Below are 19341 nucleotides of genomic sequence, written 5' to 3' on the forward strand. Positions count from 1 at the left end.
ATACAGCCACATGATTCCATTGCTATTAAGTTCTCAAACAGGCAAATGAATCCATGGGAAAAGATACCAGAACAGAGCTGTCTGGGGAAAGAGGATGATGACGGGGAAGGAGCACAGGGTGACATTTCTGGGGTGATGAAAAATCCTGACAAGGCTGCTGATAACACAGGTATCAAAATTCATAGAACTGGACACTTAAGAACTGTGCATTTTACTGAATGTAAATCAAACCTCAATGAAAAAGGAAAAACACAGTAGGGAGACCTTAAATATGAAAATTATACCATAAATTAGTAAATATGTCACATTAATGGCTGCTCCACAAATAATAGCCTTATTAAAGAGCGCCATTGTGTTTCCTAGGAGTTTATTATAACCATAATCACAAAATAGCTACAAACTTTTCTCTCCTTTTAAACACATCACACCTGGGCAGGAGGGAATGCCTTATATTATCTATTCTAAGATGCCTTTTTTTAACATGTCACCATCCCTGAAATGGGATGTTTCTTGCAATCACTGTAGAGACGGTAACAGGTGTTTATTATGTGATTGTTATTCTCCGAGACCTGGCTGACCTGGCAAACCCCTTGTGTACAAACCACTCCAGGGCCATTAGAGTCCTGTGTGTTGCTTGAAAACCTGTTGATACGGATTTGTAAGATCAGGATGGCACCAGCATTTAAAACTTTGAAGAACAGTGTTAGGGGCTTGGCAGAAAATCCTACAGAAAACAGTACTTCATTTTTGCAGAAGAAAAGAAAAATACTTGAATCACCAATAGCTTCACTTTATAGAGGATGATAACCTGTGAAAAAACATTCGCCTCGACTACTGGGAGTCGCAATGTGCTTCAGAACTCACATTCTGAATATGAAGACATTGTAGGAAAACTTTAACCCATTCATTTTCCTTTTTAAAAAGTGATATGGGATTTTTTTCAAAAGCCTAAATACATCTAAAAGAGCCATTTCAATAAGCATAAGATAATTCTAAGCCACAGAATGCATCGTATCATTTTTGATTGCCAGCAATTTTTCTTGTTTAGTAGTATATAAAATAATGTGGTGCATTTTATGTTCACTGAAATACATGTTATCTCTACAGTGGAGAAAACAGAAACGTAGAGAATTGAATGTATTGCTAAACGTTACGTAGTAATAAAATGCAGGGCAAGTTTCCAACTCAAACATAACTCCAGAATCCTCCTCTTAGTATTAAACTGTGCTGTTTACTTCTTTGTTATTACTTAAGAGGCAGATTTCAACCTGATACCAATATTGAAAATGTTACAAAGGTTTTCCCACTTTTAAGGTATTCTGGACACCCAGCACACATCATTTCTGTCACAGACATCCATAGTTTCCATTCCGTGAATAGGTAAATATCTTTTGAGACTCTACCGTGTTTCCCCAAAAATAAGACCTAACTGGAAAATAAGCCCTACCATGATTTTTCAGGAGGACATCCCCTGAACATAAGACCTAATGTGTCTTTTGGAGCAAAAATTAATATAAGACCCGGTCTTATTTTCAGGGAAACATGGTACTTATTGTCCATCACTATAGTGGGAAAATACAGACAAAAACAAGACACAGCCCCGCTCTCCGGGAGATCCATCAAATAAAGGTGATAAGATGTGTCGTAAGAAATAGGCAAACATACTAAGAGAGCTTAGAGGAGAGAGATTCTTCCAGAAGGGGAGACAGAGGCGGTTCCATGAGGACAGGTGTACAGCAGAGAAATGGGAAAGCTGGTTAGAGAGCAAAGGGCTGTGTCTTCAGCGGGTGGTAGGAAGCACGTAACTGGTAATGAAGTTGGATCCAAATGGCAGAGGGCCCCGAATGTCAAGCTGGCGGGTTTGGACCCATTTAGGAAAAGCAAGGTCCTGACAAGAACAGCAGCCTGGACTTCCACACGCTTTGAGCTGAAAATAGAAACACAACTGAGCCATTTCCTGGATCTGTGATTTCTATCCTGAACAGTGAGCAAGTTAAGGCTGCCTTGGGTGGAGCCCCTATGGAGTGACACTGTCTATGGAGAGACGTGCTCGCTCAGGGAGCTGTGGGGCGGCCAGCCCCAGAGGTGTGCCTGCCTCTGGGCAGAGCACCCATGAGTATCCGGTCCTGCCTTCAAATGTCCCTCCTCAGGAAAATGTCCCTCCGCCCTTAGGAAACCCCAGCCTTTCTGTTGGACCCTATTTTCAAGCAAGAGATTTAATAGGGAGTAGGATGGACACCCACTGTGCCCCGAGAGACACCAGGCAAAACCTAGCACCGTGTGCGACCTCCTCCTGAGAACAGTTCAGAGAGGAAAGGCCTCTAAAAACAAATCAGAAAAGACCACACAGACAGAGCGAGCGCCTGTACAGAGGTTTGCTGGAAACACATCCGTAGACCATCACGAGAGCTGGAGACCAGGGCCTTAATGAAACATAACAGAGATCATGAATTATATCCTGGGACCCCTCCTGGATCCTAAGGAATATGGCTTGGGAAAACGCATGGTGATAGACGTGCAAGTGTTACGGAGGCAGAGTGAGTGTGAATTCCCAAAGAGATGCTTAATATCAAAACACAAGTCATGAGAAAATGCTCCCCTGCCCTCGGTGAATATTTCATAAGCATCTTGGCCTCCAATCCCAGCCCATGAGGTAAATCTTGCTGACTGCTGAAACCGGTCCAGAGCTCTGTGATGAAAACTCAGAAAAGTGTAAACACTGATTCCTGAACGGAGTCCCCTCTGTGACCCGGTGACCCCCATCTCCGTAACTCTGACGGGCCTCTCCTAAGGCCACAGGAGGGGTTTGTGGAGGTGACTGTCCCGCCTTCACCACCGTGCTGCACAGATGCCTGCTGGCTCCTCTGCGAGGGACTTGTGCACTTGGGCGTCCACACAGGTTTTTTTAAAGCACCTGTGAAACTATCTTATTCTACAGTAACAATTAAAAACCCCTAGGTGTATGCCGAAGCTGATCTTACCCACTCTGTTCTAACTTTATCCTCCGCATCTCAGGATTTAAATATTTACCCTCTACTTCATAGTATTTGAGGTCATTTATTGAGGCTATTATTCGAGAGTCTATGACTTGCCTCATTTAGTGTTCCCAACAATCCAGGAAGAGGGTCTCATAATGACTGTCCCTGATTTCTAGTTGAGGAGACTGAGACCCAGAAAGTGACCTTCCTGAGGTCCCAAGGTCCCAAAGTTTTGGAGTTCTGAGATCCCATGTGAGATTACTAAACTCGAACTTGGCTCTTCCAATGTCGTTAGGTGCATATTCCACACAATGTACTTTAATAAGTGACTTCAATAAGTGACTCCTAGCTCAAGTCCATGTAGTTAAGGCAAGAAGGAACCTTGGGCCACTAGTGCCTCCCCTCTGGGCTACCTGCTGGGAGCTTGGGGAGCTGAACAAAGGGAACAAACAAACACCAGCCCCTGCCCAACCTCGCCCCACTCCCACCTTTCCATGGAACCTTCTTCAACTGGAATTTGTCATTTTCTATTCAGTTTTGTTTTTTTCTCCCAGTTACTATGATTTCCTGTGACAGCAAAAAGCACTTTCTATGAGCAGAAAGAGAGCCTCATGGCTGGTTTTGCACATAAACATTTTAGAGAGTCACTTGTTTCATAGAGAAAATAAGGGGAAAATAATGCTGGAAAACAGAATTTACACAAAACATAGACTGCCTGAGACAATGCGGTGCCTGGTCAGAGACGACATATACAAACGGACAACAGCCAGATCATATATAGAAACAGAACTCTGATCCACTGCAGCTGCCTGCCCAGGAAGCCAGACGGCTGTAGGCCAGACTCGTAGCAAATCAGACTGCTGTCTCCAGTGACAATGCAGGGAGCTAAACATCACTTCTGTAACAATCATCCCAAAATGAGTAGGACTTGATTAATAACTGACAGCTTCCTTAATTTCTGTTCCTGCTTCCACTTAGGACCAACCAGAGAAAGCCACACAGGTGCCCCTAACCTTTCACATGGGTTCACTAGTCAGCCAACTCCGGCTTCCCCAGGCCAACAGCCCCAGTCGGAGCACACCAAGAACCTTCCATGTTCCACCATGAAGCTTCCCCTCTCCTCTGCGTGTCTCTGAGTCTCTGCCAACACACAAGTGATGGAGGCTGAGTCCCTTGCTATCGGGGGCTCTGAATAATAACAGCCTTTGCTTTTCTCATTTGGTGGGTCTTCCTTTATCTCCATACTGGATATATGACATCTTTGAAAAATCTTTACTAAGTCTGTCATCTCCTCCAGCTACTGACCTAAATCACAGTCTCTGGTAGAGAGAGTAAAACGTTTTGTGCTTATCTAAAAAATCTAGTTTATTTCTAGAATGTTCTTATTTCCCTAAAAATCATAAGCTAAGAACAATTTCAGATTCCCATTTAGACAGATATGTCTGCAACAAATATATTTTAAGTGTAGATAAGTTTTATTCTCTATAAAGAAAAAGTCAAATCGGATAGAACCATCTTTTTTAAAAAAATTCTCTTGGCGTGTCAGAGACCTCTTGATATGCTATTTAAGAATATATGCTTCTCTGAACTGTTTGTTTCCTGGGAACTGGTAACAGGAGGCAGGTGGGAAAGAAAATATACCAGAAACTGAGGGGCAACCCAAAGTTGGTGTGGAAATGACAGATTCTGGGGATCGCAATCAACAATTGAGGGTCCCTTTTTTTAAAAAGAAAAATCAATTATTCTTATTCACCAAAACACAAAATGTTTCACTCTCTCTACAAAGACAGTGGTTTAGGTCAGTGGCTGGAAGACAGTGCCAGGCATTAGGCAAAGCCCGAGGAAAGCATAGCACGGCGACTCAACAGATGGACCAGCTCAATAACAGTGGATGATTCAAGAGGGGTAAGGCGGGAGCCCTGTCTGCATCAGAGGACAGGCGTCCTTGATACTAGGAGAGGGGAGATGGTCAGAGATGACAACTGGGATACTAGTCGGGGTACGGAGTACAGACACAGGTGGAGCAGGGGTCCAGGATGTGGGGGTCCATCCAGCACCGGGAGGCCCGTCCAAGACTGTGTCTCAGAAACAGTGCAGAACCAGAATCCAAGACAGAAGGCCAATGAAACACAGGAAGGAAGCTTATTGCTGAGTCATGCACGTGGGTTACCAACACGTAAACACCTTCTGTTTCTGCAAAGGAAAAGTCATGGAAACTGGAGGAGGGCTGAGGAGGCCCCAGCTGTGAGAAGGAGGACATGGCATATGGACCCTGGAAGCTGACTGAGCTCAAGACACGAGCACTGGTCGCCAGAGGTCAGTCAATGGTTGGGCGGGGCCCAGCACAGTTCTAGAGGAAGAGACAGGCCCATACTTCTGATGCTGACATCTCAGCCACAGGCCGCTCAGTCACACACACCACACACGCTCCGGAGGTGCCAAGGTCATCCCCTCACTTTGCCCCCAGAGCGCCAATAGCTTAGTGAGGGGCCAAAGCAATCAAGCCCAGGGGCAGAGGGTGAGCTTTCAACGAGGCCAGCAGAGGATAAGGAGCCGTGTCTGGGCTGGTTCCCTTTTATGGAGCACCTTTTGAGATCTTTGCTCTGTGGAAAGACGCCACGCAACTTTGACCCAGAAAAAACTTGGTGAGGCCCACGGGAAAGGAGCCTGAAGCGGGCAGTTAGATCAGACCTGCTCCAAGCCTCAGCGAGAGTCTTCTCCTTGGTTCATATTCCCGGGCGGGATCCAACCAGGGCAGTCACGAGACCTCCAGGGCTTAGGTTAGTTAAGTGGCCCGGGAAGAGGTCCTGGCAGGGCTCCACCCTCGTGAGCTCAGCACTGAAAACAAAACAAAGGAATCCTCACCATCATCGAGTGGCCCAGCCCACACAGGCATTGGAGGCCAAAGCCACCTGGTAATAAGAGAGGGAGATGCCACCACAGCCCTTTTGTAACAGGTACACTGGCCAACCACCTGCAACAGTAAGTGACAGCTGTTCTCCTCTCACTCATTTTGGAAAATAAGTCCACACAAGGCACCGTGGTTTCTGTCTTGTTCCCAGACCTTCCAGCCTCGTGGAACCTTCGAGGACTGCCGTCCGCCCTACATCGTCATAGCAACCTCCTGAGATCCGGACCACCCCCTAAGCTGCTTCTGGATCCAAACCCTCAGAAACTGTGATGTAACAAATGTCTCTTATTTCAAGGTAGCTTATCACACATTAGTAGAGACACAGGCCACTTTCTGGGTCTAGACCTTAAGAAATAAGCAACTCCCACTTCAGTCTGTTGGGATACTCTTAGAACCTCAGAGTAAGGAAGCCAGTTGGCAACCATGAGGCCCACACAGACAGGAACCAACAGGCCGACCGACCTGCCAGTCACAGGAGCACATGACCTTGGAGGTGGACCGCCAGCCCCGGAGCTACCCTAGCTGTCTCTGCCAAGCCCCACCCAAATCACAGATTCAAGGGCAAAATAAACCACCAGTGACGTGTTAAGTCACTGAGCCTTGAGGCAGTTTCCTACACAATAGTCAACAATGGGAACAGGTTTTGGAATCAAGGTAGAGTGCTGCTGACCAAACCCCTACCATCCAAGACACTGACCCGGGGACTGGGGAGAAGCCCAGCAGGCCTCAGTGAGGCTGAACGGGGAGCAAGAAAAGTGCTGTGAGATCTGGAGGAAACGGGCCCTCGTGATGCAGTGGCTGAAAGTCTGGTCACGCTGTCCCCTGAGGTGACTCAGGAAAGAGTTCATAGGGAAGTTAATCAGAAAGCCAAGAAGATTCCAGGGGCATATACAAGTAAGTGCCCACTGGCTTCTTGTCATCGCCTGCGACAAAATGCAAGAAAAGAGAGGGAAGTTAAAGAATACACTGTTAAATATAAAGAAGCTAGGACTTGCTGAGTTTGAAAATGAAACTATTCCCAGTCTCTGCAGATAGCAAATGAGTCTCATATTAAGCAAAGGCCTGTCACTGAGTGTCGTGGCTGCCTCAAGAGGCTAGTAGGGTCTGCCTCTGGGGGGTGGGGAGGGTCCGAAGCCCACACCCAGAGACCTAGCAAGGTAAAGTCACGTCATGGTTGTAAAGGTGACAACTTCAGCTCCTCGGCGATGACGGCGTCCGGGAGTGGTAGGGCCCAGGAAACCTGGGAACTGGCCAACGACAAGCATGAAGCCTGGAATATCGATGAAGTTTATAAATACAACAACCACAACTGCGCTGGGCGAAGCGCTGGGCTGAGGGGTCCATGACTAGGAGTCCTGCCAAGCCTCGGCGTCAGCCCTGCTGAAGATGGTGATACAGGACAGGTCAGGAGGCGGCCCAGACGCGACGGGCTCAGGGCTGGCCGGTGGGTGGTGAAGCCGTGAACACTGTGGGTGGTTTTGCTCTGCCCGGTGTGGGCACTGAAACCCGAGAAAATGTCAGGCTGCTGCGTGTGCTGCGCCCATGGTCACAGATAGAGACAGTGCCAAGCAGGCTGGCCGCCTGGCAAGTGCAGCTGGCCAGGACCATAGCCGCCCTGGCTGTGGCTGCTGGCTTTCTGCGGCTGCTGTTAGTACTCAGATGCTCAACCCGCAGTCCGTCCCAGGAACCATTCGGGGCAGTGGCAGTTGACCCAACAAGACCAATGTCTGCAGGGAAAGTGAGGCTTGGAGCCTTTAGGACATACCCAAACCTCCCGAGGCACCGGACTATCTCACTTAATAAAGAGAAGACTCGGTGTACACTGCAAGTGATATTATGCCTCAGAAGTCTCATATTTCAAATCCTCTTTGGATTGCAAATTGCTTGGGCTTTTGTGGAATAAATACTGACTGAATACTCTGAGTTCCTCTAGCTTGCTTACTAATGCAGACTATACCGCCGGTCAGGTCTTTGTTTGTCTGAAAAATGAGAACAGTCAGAAGCCCACCCAGCTGGGACGGGGACATTTCATGTTGGGTTGAGAAACAAATGACGAAAAGGAAGGAAGACAAACTTGCCAATGCTGTGCAAGACGGTGTAAAACTACCATAGAAGCTATCCATGGATTGCTGTCTCAGGTTATTAAGGAGAACTCTTTACTCGAATTAACATCTCCTAAACAATCCAGTAAGTAGTACTTTTGCCTGAAAAATCGTGTCTTACTCCATCATTGAAGAGTGCTAATACTGGATGAAACCCAGTATGAGAAAAATACTCAAGTAACATTTTAAAACCAGTTACCAAAAACCTGGCTAGAAGTCTAAGGTACTCCAGACTGTCCTGAACATTAACATCCTGCAATAAAATTCTTTAAAATGAAAAGTAAAAGGGAAAGGAAAGTTCTCAGTCCTTAGATCAAACGCAGGATGGGCGATCTGAGACAGTAAACTGTGAAAATCGTCACATAGACCAAACACCCCTATGAATCCTAAGGATGTCCCTCCAGATCATCTCCATTCACTGCTGCATTGCCCTCAGCATTCTCACAGATAGCCGAGATAGAGAAAGCCTTCTCTCCGACAGGTTTGTTCCTGGGGTTTTTGCCTAATGGAGTGAGGCTTTGCCATTCTGAAGGGACTCCAACAGGTCTATCAGGATCCTAAGGGAAGCACTTTTTCCCACCTCAGGCCTTCCATGCTGTGGAGATAGCTCAAAAGAAAACAGAAATCACATTATGTACAGAAGTTGCAAAATAATGCTGACCACCCTGCCACCAGGCCAACCCATGGGGACAGCCATTGACTGGAAGGCCTGTTCACCAAGGGCCGGGAGAGTAACCAGGTAATAGAAAGGTCAAGAGGTACGACCCCATCCCTGTTCATTCGGGTCATTCCTCACCAATCAGGACTCACCGATTTTCTCAGCTGATTGAAGAACTGAACAGAAAACCCAGGCCCCATATGCAATACACCATCTGAAGTATTTTCACTGGGATACTAAAAGGGGATTATTCACCTCTGAGAGAGGTCTCTCTCTGCTGCCTGAACAATATATCTCCTCCCTTGGGCTTAATAGAAACACTTCCACCTGTATTCCCAGGAAAGATATATGGATTAAGAAAGGCAAAAACCCTAACTCAGAAGCAAGCTTGTGTTCAGTCTTCTTTTTTTCCTCTTAGCAGATGGGGCCATAATTCCAAGGAAATGGCATGTGAGGCTGTTAACAGCCAAAGCCCACATTCACATTTCGATGGTCTCCTGGTTGTAAATAATCCGCGTGACTGCGCCAGGAACCAAACTGCTCGTTAGCTGCCAACATTAGTTGTTTAATGATCTGAAGAGCAGAAGCTGCCAATTATTGTATTCCTTCTTAAAATGCCATTTAAAACCCATGCATGTGATTATTATACCTTTTTGTTACATTTTTATGATTCTTCTGAAGCTGGTGAGCTGTGGGTTCATTCAACCTACAAAACTCAGAGAATATTTGCAGGATGTCATTACATAACTGGGTTAAAAATCCATGTATCACACCTGGGCTCTGGCCGCTGATCTGCTGGGACTCGAATGAGCTTAACCGAAGGGCATTCGATCTCCTACCTGTTCCCTGGGATCACAGCCTCTCACCCACCTACTTAATACAGCTGCTGTGAAAATAAGATAACCATAATGTTCAAAAGCACTATTCAATGATAAAGTAAGATACTATTTTCAAAGACTCGTGTTTTCAACCCACTAACTAATGGAAAAACACATCCCCTAATCACTACCGGATTAAGGTGGGGTTAGGACCCACTGAGAACCTCCCCAAATCGATAATATCTGACTACATTTTTAGTCTGAGTGCATCACCTTGTCTCACTCATCATTCTTTCCCCCACAGGAAGGGACTGAGCATGTCCAATAACCCTCACTGAGCATTACAAATATACAAAGCCATAGAAACATCGGCCTGAATTCTATGGCACACACAGCACATCTAGTCTTAAAGAATCAGGAAGTGCAAGTCCAAATTATGGTTCCTACCAAACAACTTATGTTCTATTATGTGAGTAAATGTAGTTTTAAGAGTCTCACCCATCCCTTTATAAGGAGACCATTTTGCCCATTTATTCCACATGTTTCAGTGAAACTCCCCAGAAACACTCTGCGGTGTCTGAGTGTGACATAAGTAACAGAGAGAACATTCATCGAGGACAAAACATGGGTGTGGTGGTGGTTGTCATTATCCCACCCACAGAATGCCTGCTTCAGTGTCCCCTCTATTTCCAGTTACCTGATATGGCGGCCATTTTGGCTTCAAGCAATGGCGGTAGTTGGGTTTCAATTTCGTTAACTTTCTTCCTCAGAGTACTGCAGAGTCTCTTGGTCACACACACCTAGAGGGAGAGAAGTAGCCATGAATCGTCATTTATTCAGGTGCCAATCAGCAGCCAGGTCAGAGATTCTGGGTTTACAAGTAATTAGGAGTGATGAGGAAGGGTAAATGGAGGGGAGTTCTGAAAAAGCAAACAAGGAAGGGAGGACAAAACAAAGCAGGCATTACCCAATTCCAAGCATCAGGTCCTATAGTTTCACGACACCCGAATACAAAACTGAGCCGAGTTTACACGACAGCAACTGACATAACACCATGACTCCGGCTGCTCCCTCCAGGCCCTTTGCACTCACTCCTCCTCCAGAAATACTCTTGGCCCAGGTGGCTTAGGCCTCTCACAGCCTCCAGGGCTCTGCTGAGATGTCCCCTGGGAACAAAGCCCTGGCTGATTTACCTACATAAAACAGTGCTCCCCTGCCTGCTTCATGTTTTCCACAGCGTCCTCTCCAGGTGACACACTATTACTTTTTAGGCCTTTGCTTTTCTATTGTCTCTCTCCGCGGGGATACTAAAGCTCTATGTGAGCAGGGACTTTGTTCTGTGTCTGGCACGTAGTAGGCAGTAAATAAAGGGGCACTGCCTTGAGCTCAAGGGCAGAGCACAGGCTAAACAGAATCCTAGTAGATACAGGTATCTCATGAAACCTGGACGGGAGATACCTGTTGCAAGCCAGATGTGAAAAATACAGAAGCAGATCTCAGTGAGATTTACAGGTTTTGTCATTTATTTTTCCAAGACACTCCAAACGCTTCCTACATTTTTCTTTGCTTTTCCAAAAATAGCAAACATCTTACATCTTGGTTTTCTTTTCCAAATGTCTTAGACTATCTTTTATTTTATTTGAAACAAAAAACATCACAAGTTTTTTTGTTTTGTTTAAAGCAAAACCTCATATTCAATTGATATCAATACTCAGATTAACAAGGACTTAGAAAACATTCTGGTTCAACAAAAGCATAGAGCACAGCTGATTATAATAGTGAATACTGTGTGGAGTCATTTGGGTGTTACCAAGAAACATCCCTTTCTTCTTGCTAAAAATCTAAGATTCCATTCAAAAACTAAAATTAACCCATTTGGGTTCACAGAACCCAGAGAAAATATAAAATTTAATTTCCCCAGAAGAATCTAGATCTTGCTAAATACCATCAACTTGAAATGTTCTGCTTATCTCAGACTGAAACTGAGATTGTTTTTACAATCAAAGCAGACCTTACCTCTTCCCTAAAACATCATCACACCACTTTTCCCATGGCCTCAAACACAGTCTTTTCCATTAAGCGGCTGTAATTTCCCAAATCTGTTTATAAATAAAAACTCACTCTCCGGCTGAAGGCGATAGTGTGGTGGCTTCGACACCAATGCGTCCACCAGCAGTTCTGAGCACGCACAGGTCCACAGTGATTAAGTCAGAGACCCTCTCAAAGGTCCTGGGATGTGTCAGGATGTCAGAACTGGGCATTAAAAGAACGATGCGCTGGCCACCTTCCCCCAGAGCGAAGTCTCTGGCGGGCTCCAGGCCCGATGACTGGCACATCCCTCCCAGTCATCTAGGAATGTCACCAAAGTCCGAGGACATTTCTGTTCCCTCTCTAACACCAGCCATACATCTTATGTCTCATCCAATGTATGTCCAGTATTTCTGATTTTAGTTAACGGTATCTGTTAATCATAATTGGGTCAGTTTCTCCTTTGTTGAGCAAATCTGTCCTTCAAGCTGTCACTATTAATAAGAAACAACCACTCTAAATCTTTTTAAATCACAACGTAGACTCTTTCTGGCACTGCTGGATAAAATCTAATATCTACCAATCTCCAGAAATCCCATTTATTTCCAACTATTTCTTCTATCTCGTTTATCCCTCAATTACCTTTGGCTTGGGTAACCTACAAGAGTCAAAGAAATGCAATGAGTTGGAGGAAAGGTCTAGCTCTCCTTAAGGGGGAATCAAAAAATGTCAGCTCTGTACATCCAATACACTAATGAAAGAAAACTGTACCAAACTGTGATATTTACCTCAAGGGCACCGGTCAATCAAGTCCAGAGAGTAGAGAAAGTGGTTTTGTGTGACTAGGCAGTTTTGTTTTAATTCTCTGTAGACTAATCTATGCCCCCCAACACACACACACACACATACACACTAGCCCGCGTACAACCCAACCAGACATACACATACACGCCCCAGAAAATCTGCATCTCCTTTACATCTCCAAATAAAATTAGACCCTGAGGAACTCATTATCAATGGAGCTTTTACATTTACATTTTTAAATCTTAGACATGAATTCTTTAATCTTATGAAAAAGCAAGGTAATTATAAGTTTTTTATAACTACCTTAGAGAAGATACTCAAACAAAGCAAAGCACTTTTGGCACTTAGGCAAATCCAGTGGCTTTCACGGTAGTTGGAGATTGTCCACAAATCCCAAAAGCGTGTGCATATGTGTATACGTGTGTGCGCAAGATGTCACATGAAGCACACTTACAAACAGCATCTGTGTTATGTCACATGCACACCTGCAGCTCACTCCTGCGATCCAGGCCTATTTACAGTATGTCACCCACAGTATGTTCTCATACTCAGCGAACCCAAACCCAAGAGTCTTTCCACCTTTGAATTCTACACAGAAATTAGGATGTGCGTGAGAAATGGCACATGTTTATAGCTGAAAATAGGGGAAAAGGAACACTTCTACCCACGACCCATCCAAGATGTCCTGGCTGCTTCTCCCCTCCTCCCCTCCCTGGGGGCTCCTGCGGGAGGTCACAGGGCCGTGAATATTAGTGTTACACAGAAATTCAGGTGTGTTCTGAACACTTCCCCTCTGGCTTCACATAAACCAAGTCCGTCTCACTTGTCCCTGACGTTGGGCAGGAGAAAGGTCTCAGTCCTGTGCCCCGCAGGAGCCTAAAAATAAAGCCCTTTACCAGAGTTCTGCCTGGGGACTCAGGTCGTGCCATCCACCCTCCTTTGGGGGAACGTTCCTGGAAGAAGGCAGCACAGGTTGCCCACATGCCCGGCCTGACCGGCCCAATACCACACTGTAGACAAGACTCAGTCCCGACAGGCAGTGCTCCTGGGTGGGGCTTAACTGCTCAGGACACCGCTGCTGTGCAATGTGACCTTTAACAACTTCATTTAATGTTGTTTACAAAATTGCATGAGACGGAAAAACTGAGAAAGGGCCAGAGGAACTGTGGAGCATGGGAAATGAATGGCTTTTTCTCCCGGGAGGGCTGTTCCTCCCAAACATGGAAATGTATCTGCTCAGCAAAGCCCTGCTCAGCAAAGGCATTTGCACAACAGCAGTCGCCCTCCGCCCCCAGCCCTGACGCTCCTTCTGAAGCAAAGGCCAGACAGGTCCATTCCTGGGGAACCCCAGTCACGACCCGAACCACGCTGCCACCTGGCCTGGCTCGTGGCTCAGCGCTTGGCCTGTGGGGCAGCTTCGCAAAGGCTGTGTTTCTCCCAGAGCCCAGATGTTTTTTAGACATGAAATGAACTCAAGAGAAACCTTTAGAGATTCCTTTAGAAAATGGCACGTGAAGGCACTTACCTTCGCAGTGATTTCTTTAAGTGACAAATGGAGGGGCTTCATCCTTTCAGGGAGGCTAGAAGAATCAGAGAGAGGACGTTGGTCTTCTAGCATCATAGCTTGATCCCCCCACACACAAGAATACTGGGAAACACTGGCCTTCCATCAGCCCAACAGCTGAAGAAAGGTGGAGCAAGATTCTTGTCATGTGACTGGACTTTAATATGTCACCGGGAAGTAGGATTTCCCTCCCTAACATTATGTCCTGGAATCAAAATCTGTTATCATTTCTTTAATGACCCAGATGTGCTCCTGGAGACAAAGGATGAATATTTACATTCCTCTAACTCTGCCTGTAACTATTCCAAAAAGGACAGTTCACACAGGAAGATGTTTCGCAGGCAGGTAATCGAATCCTGTTTGGGTACACCATTCAATTCAACAAATACAGACCGAGCACGTCTGTGTTTGGCAGCCATGTGGAGCTTACAGGAAATCCACGTATGTAAAATTTATCGAAATGAGAATTCCATTACTCCAGTGGCTTTTCCCTGCTTCTTTTTTCTCCTGAGAACTTTTCACCTTGACATACTCATTTATGCAAGTAATTTCTCTCTCCCCCCCACTGGAATATAAGCTCCACAATTGCAACAACTGTCTGTTGTTCACTCCTGTATCCTCAGTGCCTAAAACAATTCCTGGACCTTACCTGTGGGCACTCAGTCAGTACTGCAGAATGAATGAATGAATGAAACTAAGACTCAGATCTTATTCTCCATGCTGTTGTCTCACGGAGAAGAAGTACACGGGACAATCAAATGTTAATATAAAGTCAGATGAAAACATTACTCTAAGGGGAATAGAAACCCAGTGCTAGGTTCAAACTGCTGCATAAGAACTATCATAGGCAGGAAATTGTCTCCAGGTTAGCCATGGAGAAAATAACTTAGCAATTTAGAAACTAAGGGGTTGGTGGAGAAGCTACTGAGAGAGGGAGAAAGTGAACTGGGTCTCAAAGAAAAAAAGGAGGAAGAATGAACTGTCAGGGAGGAGATGAACCCAACTGAACCAAACAGTTCACAGAGGTGACCTTGAGAGACAAAGCTAAAAGGGGGACAACTATTTCTAATGGGGGGAAAAGGGGGAAGGTCAGTAATGTTTGTTTATTTGGGGAAATGCTAATATCTGTTTAATCTCGGTGGCAGGTAAATGAGTATCTGTTATATGTTTTGCAGTATTTGGAACATTTACAATTAAAATATTTTTAAAGGAATATCAAGGACAAGCTATAGTCAGTATTGGAGGCCAGATTAAGAAGTGCTGAGCTTTTTCCACAGGCAATGGTAAAGCATTCATTTTTGAGTAGGAAAGCAACATGAAAGTAATGGGGTTTTTCTGGAGAATGAATTTGGCAGGCCTGAGAGATGACTGGCAGGAGGAAACACTGAAGTGAGAAGCCAGCAGGCAGCCTCGGCCAATCCCACCTGTGAGGCCCAAGGGCATGCGGAGAGTGAAGGAAGTCTGGAAGGAAAAGGAGTGGGGCCTGAGTCTTTTGATGCAGAAAAGCAGTGAGAGCATCTGAGCTTTTCATTTAGCCACTCGTTCACAAACTCCTTAATTCTTCAAGTACCTATTGGGCACCTCGTAAGTTAGGAATGTGGAGCACCAAAACACGGTTCTTGCCCTCAACAGCTGCTAGACCAGAGCCCCTTCAAACAGTTACAGGTGCTAGAAGAGAAGTGGTCACTGGTGAAAGGGTGAGCAGCCAAAGGAGAAGGTCAGGTTTCCTGGGGTAAGTGTGGGAGGGGTCAGCACGTGGCAGGGGCTGCAAAGTATCAGAGCAAAGCTACCAGTTTGCCAGGCGACTGTAAGAAGTGCTTTTGAATGTCATCACCTCCATCAACCCGTGATTTCTGAGTACAAGTGAGCTTGATTCAATTGCAAATGCCCTTGAACCTGTGTGGGTACATTCCAACCAAAGTCATCCTCACTTTAGATCTACATGCAACTGAGGAGCTGAGGTCAGCCAGATGGGGGAGAGGAGAGCTGACGAACGGCAGGGCACGTGGCAGCAGATTTTTCAGGAGTCACTATGTGACAAAAATCACTGTGCTCAACGGGAACAGTGGGAAGCAGCATGTGGAATCCCACCTGGAGAATTCTAGACAGCGGCTGGATGGAGATGGGACCTTCTGAAGGGAGGTAAGTCCAAGTGGCTGCTAACAGGGAATGCAGAGCAGCAACGCCGCTTGAGATGTTGGGGAGAGGAGGGCAGAGGTGCCAAGATGGGTCTGTCCCTCCTGGCTCTGCCTCTGACTCGCGCAGCAGCATCAGCTTTGAGCTGCCACCCTCTGCACTCCAGATGCCCAACTGTTCTTGGGCAGAATGCACTGTCCTCGCCAGGCTCATCGGTCCATCCAACCAACCACTTTTCAATAAATAGTTCACCACAAAGTTGATCCTATATGAGCATTTTATAGCATCTTATAAATAGGTGCTCCCAGCCACACACAAAGATGAGTTCAAACATTAACAATTAAGGCAGATGGGGACTGGGTCCCCTTCTGACACTGGAAATTTAGCTGACCAAAATGGCAGCACCTTCAGCTAATGCCCAACAGGCCAAGCACTGTGCTTGCGGGGTTGACACGATTCATGGGTCTTGGCTCAGCTCTGGTCCGTTCCCAGGATGACAACCAGTCTCTTCTCAGAGAGTGTGTCAGAGCAGGAGGTAGTGGTGCAGATAATTGAATGCGTTGTTTTAGATTTGATCTGATTTGTAGCTAATTTGTTTAATTTATGCTATATTACCTTTTGCAGTAGATTTACCTGCCTAATTATGTTTTGATCACACTGATATTAACATTAGCTGCACCCTGGGGTAGACAAGAGTGAAAGCAATGGGGGCAGAATAATATGAATAATCTGTGTACCAAGCCAGTGGTTTCCAAGGTATTTTTAGTAGTAGAACGCTTTCAAACACAATTTTACACAGAGCTGTAATATGGAAAATAGATAACAGGGGAGGGGATCTGTTCTGACTGAGGTGGGGTATCTGGCCTGGGGCACAAATGATGTCACATTGATCCCTCACACTTAATGCCACCACTGTCACACTGTTGTCCCTCACCCATGATTCCAGGAGCAGAAATACAAACTGAAAACCACCAAATTAGACGAGTAAAATGTTTATCAACAAGAGTTACATGTACTTCAATGATCACAGCTAATCCCGTGTCTCTTTCAGGCTGGCATATCATGGTGACAGAAAGAACTGTCCTCTCAAAGCAAATCAGAGTGCACCCTGGAAACACAGGAATTGTCTTCACAAATCAGCACATAATGTCTTCACATACACACCAGACCTAATTCACTCAATGATTGTCTTCGTTAAAAGCAGCCACCCTGGGAAGAACAGTGTCAAACATTTACTGCACTCTCACTGTGTGCCCGGCACGCTTCCATATTCCTTCATAGGTTAGCATTGGAAATTCTCAGAACTCTATGAAGTAGGTACAATAACATCTACATTTTGAGACAAGAGAAGAACTTAGGCAGCTGGTGAATGGGTAAGTGATAACGCAGGCAGTACAGCTGGTGTTCTCCAAGCACCTATCCAACCTCTCCTGGAAGCTGTCTACTTATTCAATACATGCTGGACCTGTCCAGCCTGATTTCCAGAATTCTATTATAGAATTACGTTCAATTTACAACACAATCAATATAATTATTTGTAAATACACATTGTTCTTTGCCACAAACTGGTGTTGAAATCATATGAATGAAATTCACCCTCAACAAATGAGGCGTCAGGACAGCTGAGATGACTGACCGGTGAGACGTGTTCTAGAGAAGGCACGACAGTGGCATGCAGGCCTGGCTGGCAGCGGTGGGGGAAATCCAGCACAAAGGGGCCTGTTACAGGTTGGTCATGTTCCTCACTCCAATTCATTATGTCGGGGTCCTCAGAATGGGCCGTATTTGGAAATTGTGTCTTTACAGAGGCGGTCAAGTTAAAGCCAAGGCATTACATGGGCCTTGATCCAATTTGAGTGGTGCCCTTATAAGAAGAGATGTGTACACAGACACACAAAGGGAACATGACATGAGGACACGGGAACGACAGCCACGGACAAGCCAAGGAGAGAGGTTCAGAAGGAAGCAACTTCAATCTTGCAATTCTAGTGTCCAGAATTGTGAGACAATACATTTCTGTTGTTTGAACCACCTACTCTGTGGGGCTTTGTTATGGCTGCCCTAGCAAACTAATACATGTGGGAGTTCTGATTTTTAATAGCATGATTAATTGTATGTGCTATAAGATCCTGGTGCTCCAGGGTCCAAGAAAAAGAAGTCAGTACACTAGGTGACATCAGCTAGACAACAGAAGACACAACAGCTCTTTTATTTGCTTCAGATGAACTGACACTTTCATTTTCAACCCACCCGAAGGGGAGACAGAGCTACTGCAACAATAGGTCTGGGTGCAACAGAAAGGTTCCGGTCTGTAGCATAGGAACTAAGGACTGGAGGGGCGGCCGTAAGAAATATATATATGAGGATGTCTTTGATCCTTTTTTAATGACATGGGACTGACGGGTTAGTGCAGGAGCTCCCAAATGCCTTAGCTTCAGGTTCGGAATGAAAGGGGCTCCTGTAAACACTTCTTAGTGTGACAAAAAGAATGCCACCACGGATGTCAAAAACATCAGTAATAAAAGCTCAATTTGGGGAGCGACAGATTGCTTTCCAGCAATTATTAGAAGGGAAAATGGATGGAAGTCAATAACACTAATCTAAACGGTACAGGTCGAGATTTGGTCAAGGGCCAGAATAAGATGTTTGTGCAGGAGAAAGGCAACCGGGCAATTTGGGTTCAATGACTCGGGGTGAGAAACAGTTCTAAGGAAGAATGGTCCCGCCAAGGGACCACCTCTGGTGCTGCCACTCTGGCCCAGGCCACGGCACCCTCCTCTGAAACGCTGCTGTGGCCTCTGGACTGGGCCCCTGCTTTCGCCCTCAGCCCTCTACAGTCTGTCTCAAGACAGTAGTCACAATGAGCCTTCTCCAGCCCGTCACATACAATGTCACTGCTCAGCTCTCACACACCCAGCTACAGCCAAGTCACCAGGACCAACACACTCATCTCCCATCACCTCTGACCTCCTACCCTACAATGTCCTCCATGCACCCCACTCTGCCACACAGGCTTCCTGATGACAGCTCCCCCAATCTGCCTAGGCTGGCACAGGCCCCTCTGCCTGACACTCTCCCGTGGGACACACTGTGACAACTCCTTCCTACCTTTAAGCCTTGCTCTAATCTTACCCTTTCAGGGATCCCAGCCTGATTACTCAACTTAAAACAGCAAATTTCACATCCTCTCCTGTTTTCCTCCCACAGCACTCACTACCTACTAACCTACTATGTGATTTACTTATTTATTATGTTACTGTTTATTTCTGCCTTCTCCGCTGGAAAGAAGACTCCAGGGGGCAAGGATCTGTCATGGAGAAGTACCTGGCACACAGTGGGTAC

The 19341-nt window shown here is 45.9% G+C and overlaps 1 protein-coding gene across 1 annotated transcript in view; it reads right to left on the reverse strand.

Annotated features, from left to right (window-relative positions):
- DISC1 (DISC1 scaffold protein) overlaps positions 1-19341 on the reverse strand; it is a gene marked incomplete at both ends in the record, with an annotated part of 280468 nt that overhangs the window by 149028 nt on the left and 112099 nt on the right. Inside the window, 2 exons of the mRNA XM_081039321.1 lie at positions 10165-10267; positions 13825-13879. Of these exons, the coding sequence (XP_080895447.1) occupies positions 10165-10267; positions 13825-13879 (158 nt within the window). The remainder of the gene's footprint in view (positions 1-10164; positions 10268-13824; positions 13880-19341) is intronic.

Source organism: Rhinolophus hipposideros (genome assembly GCF_964194185.1).
Source record: "Rhinolophus hipposideros genome assembly, chromosome: 26".
Classification (NCBI taxonomy): domain Eukaryota; kingdom Metazoa; phylum Chordata; class Mammalia; order Chiroptera; family Rhinolophidae; genus Rhinolophus; species Rhinolophus hipposideros.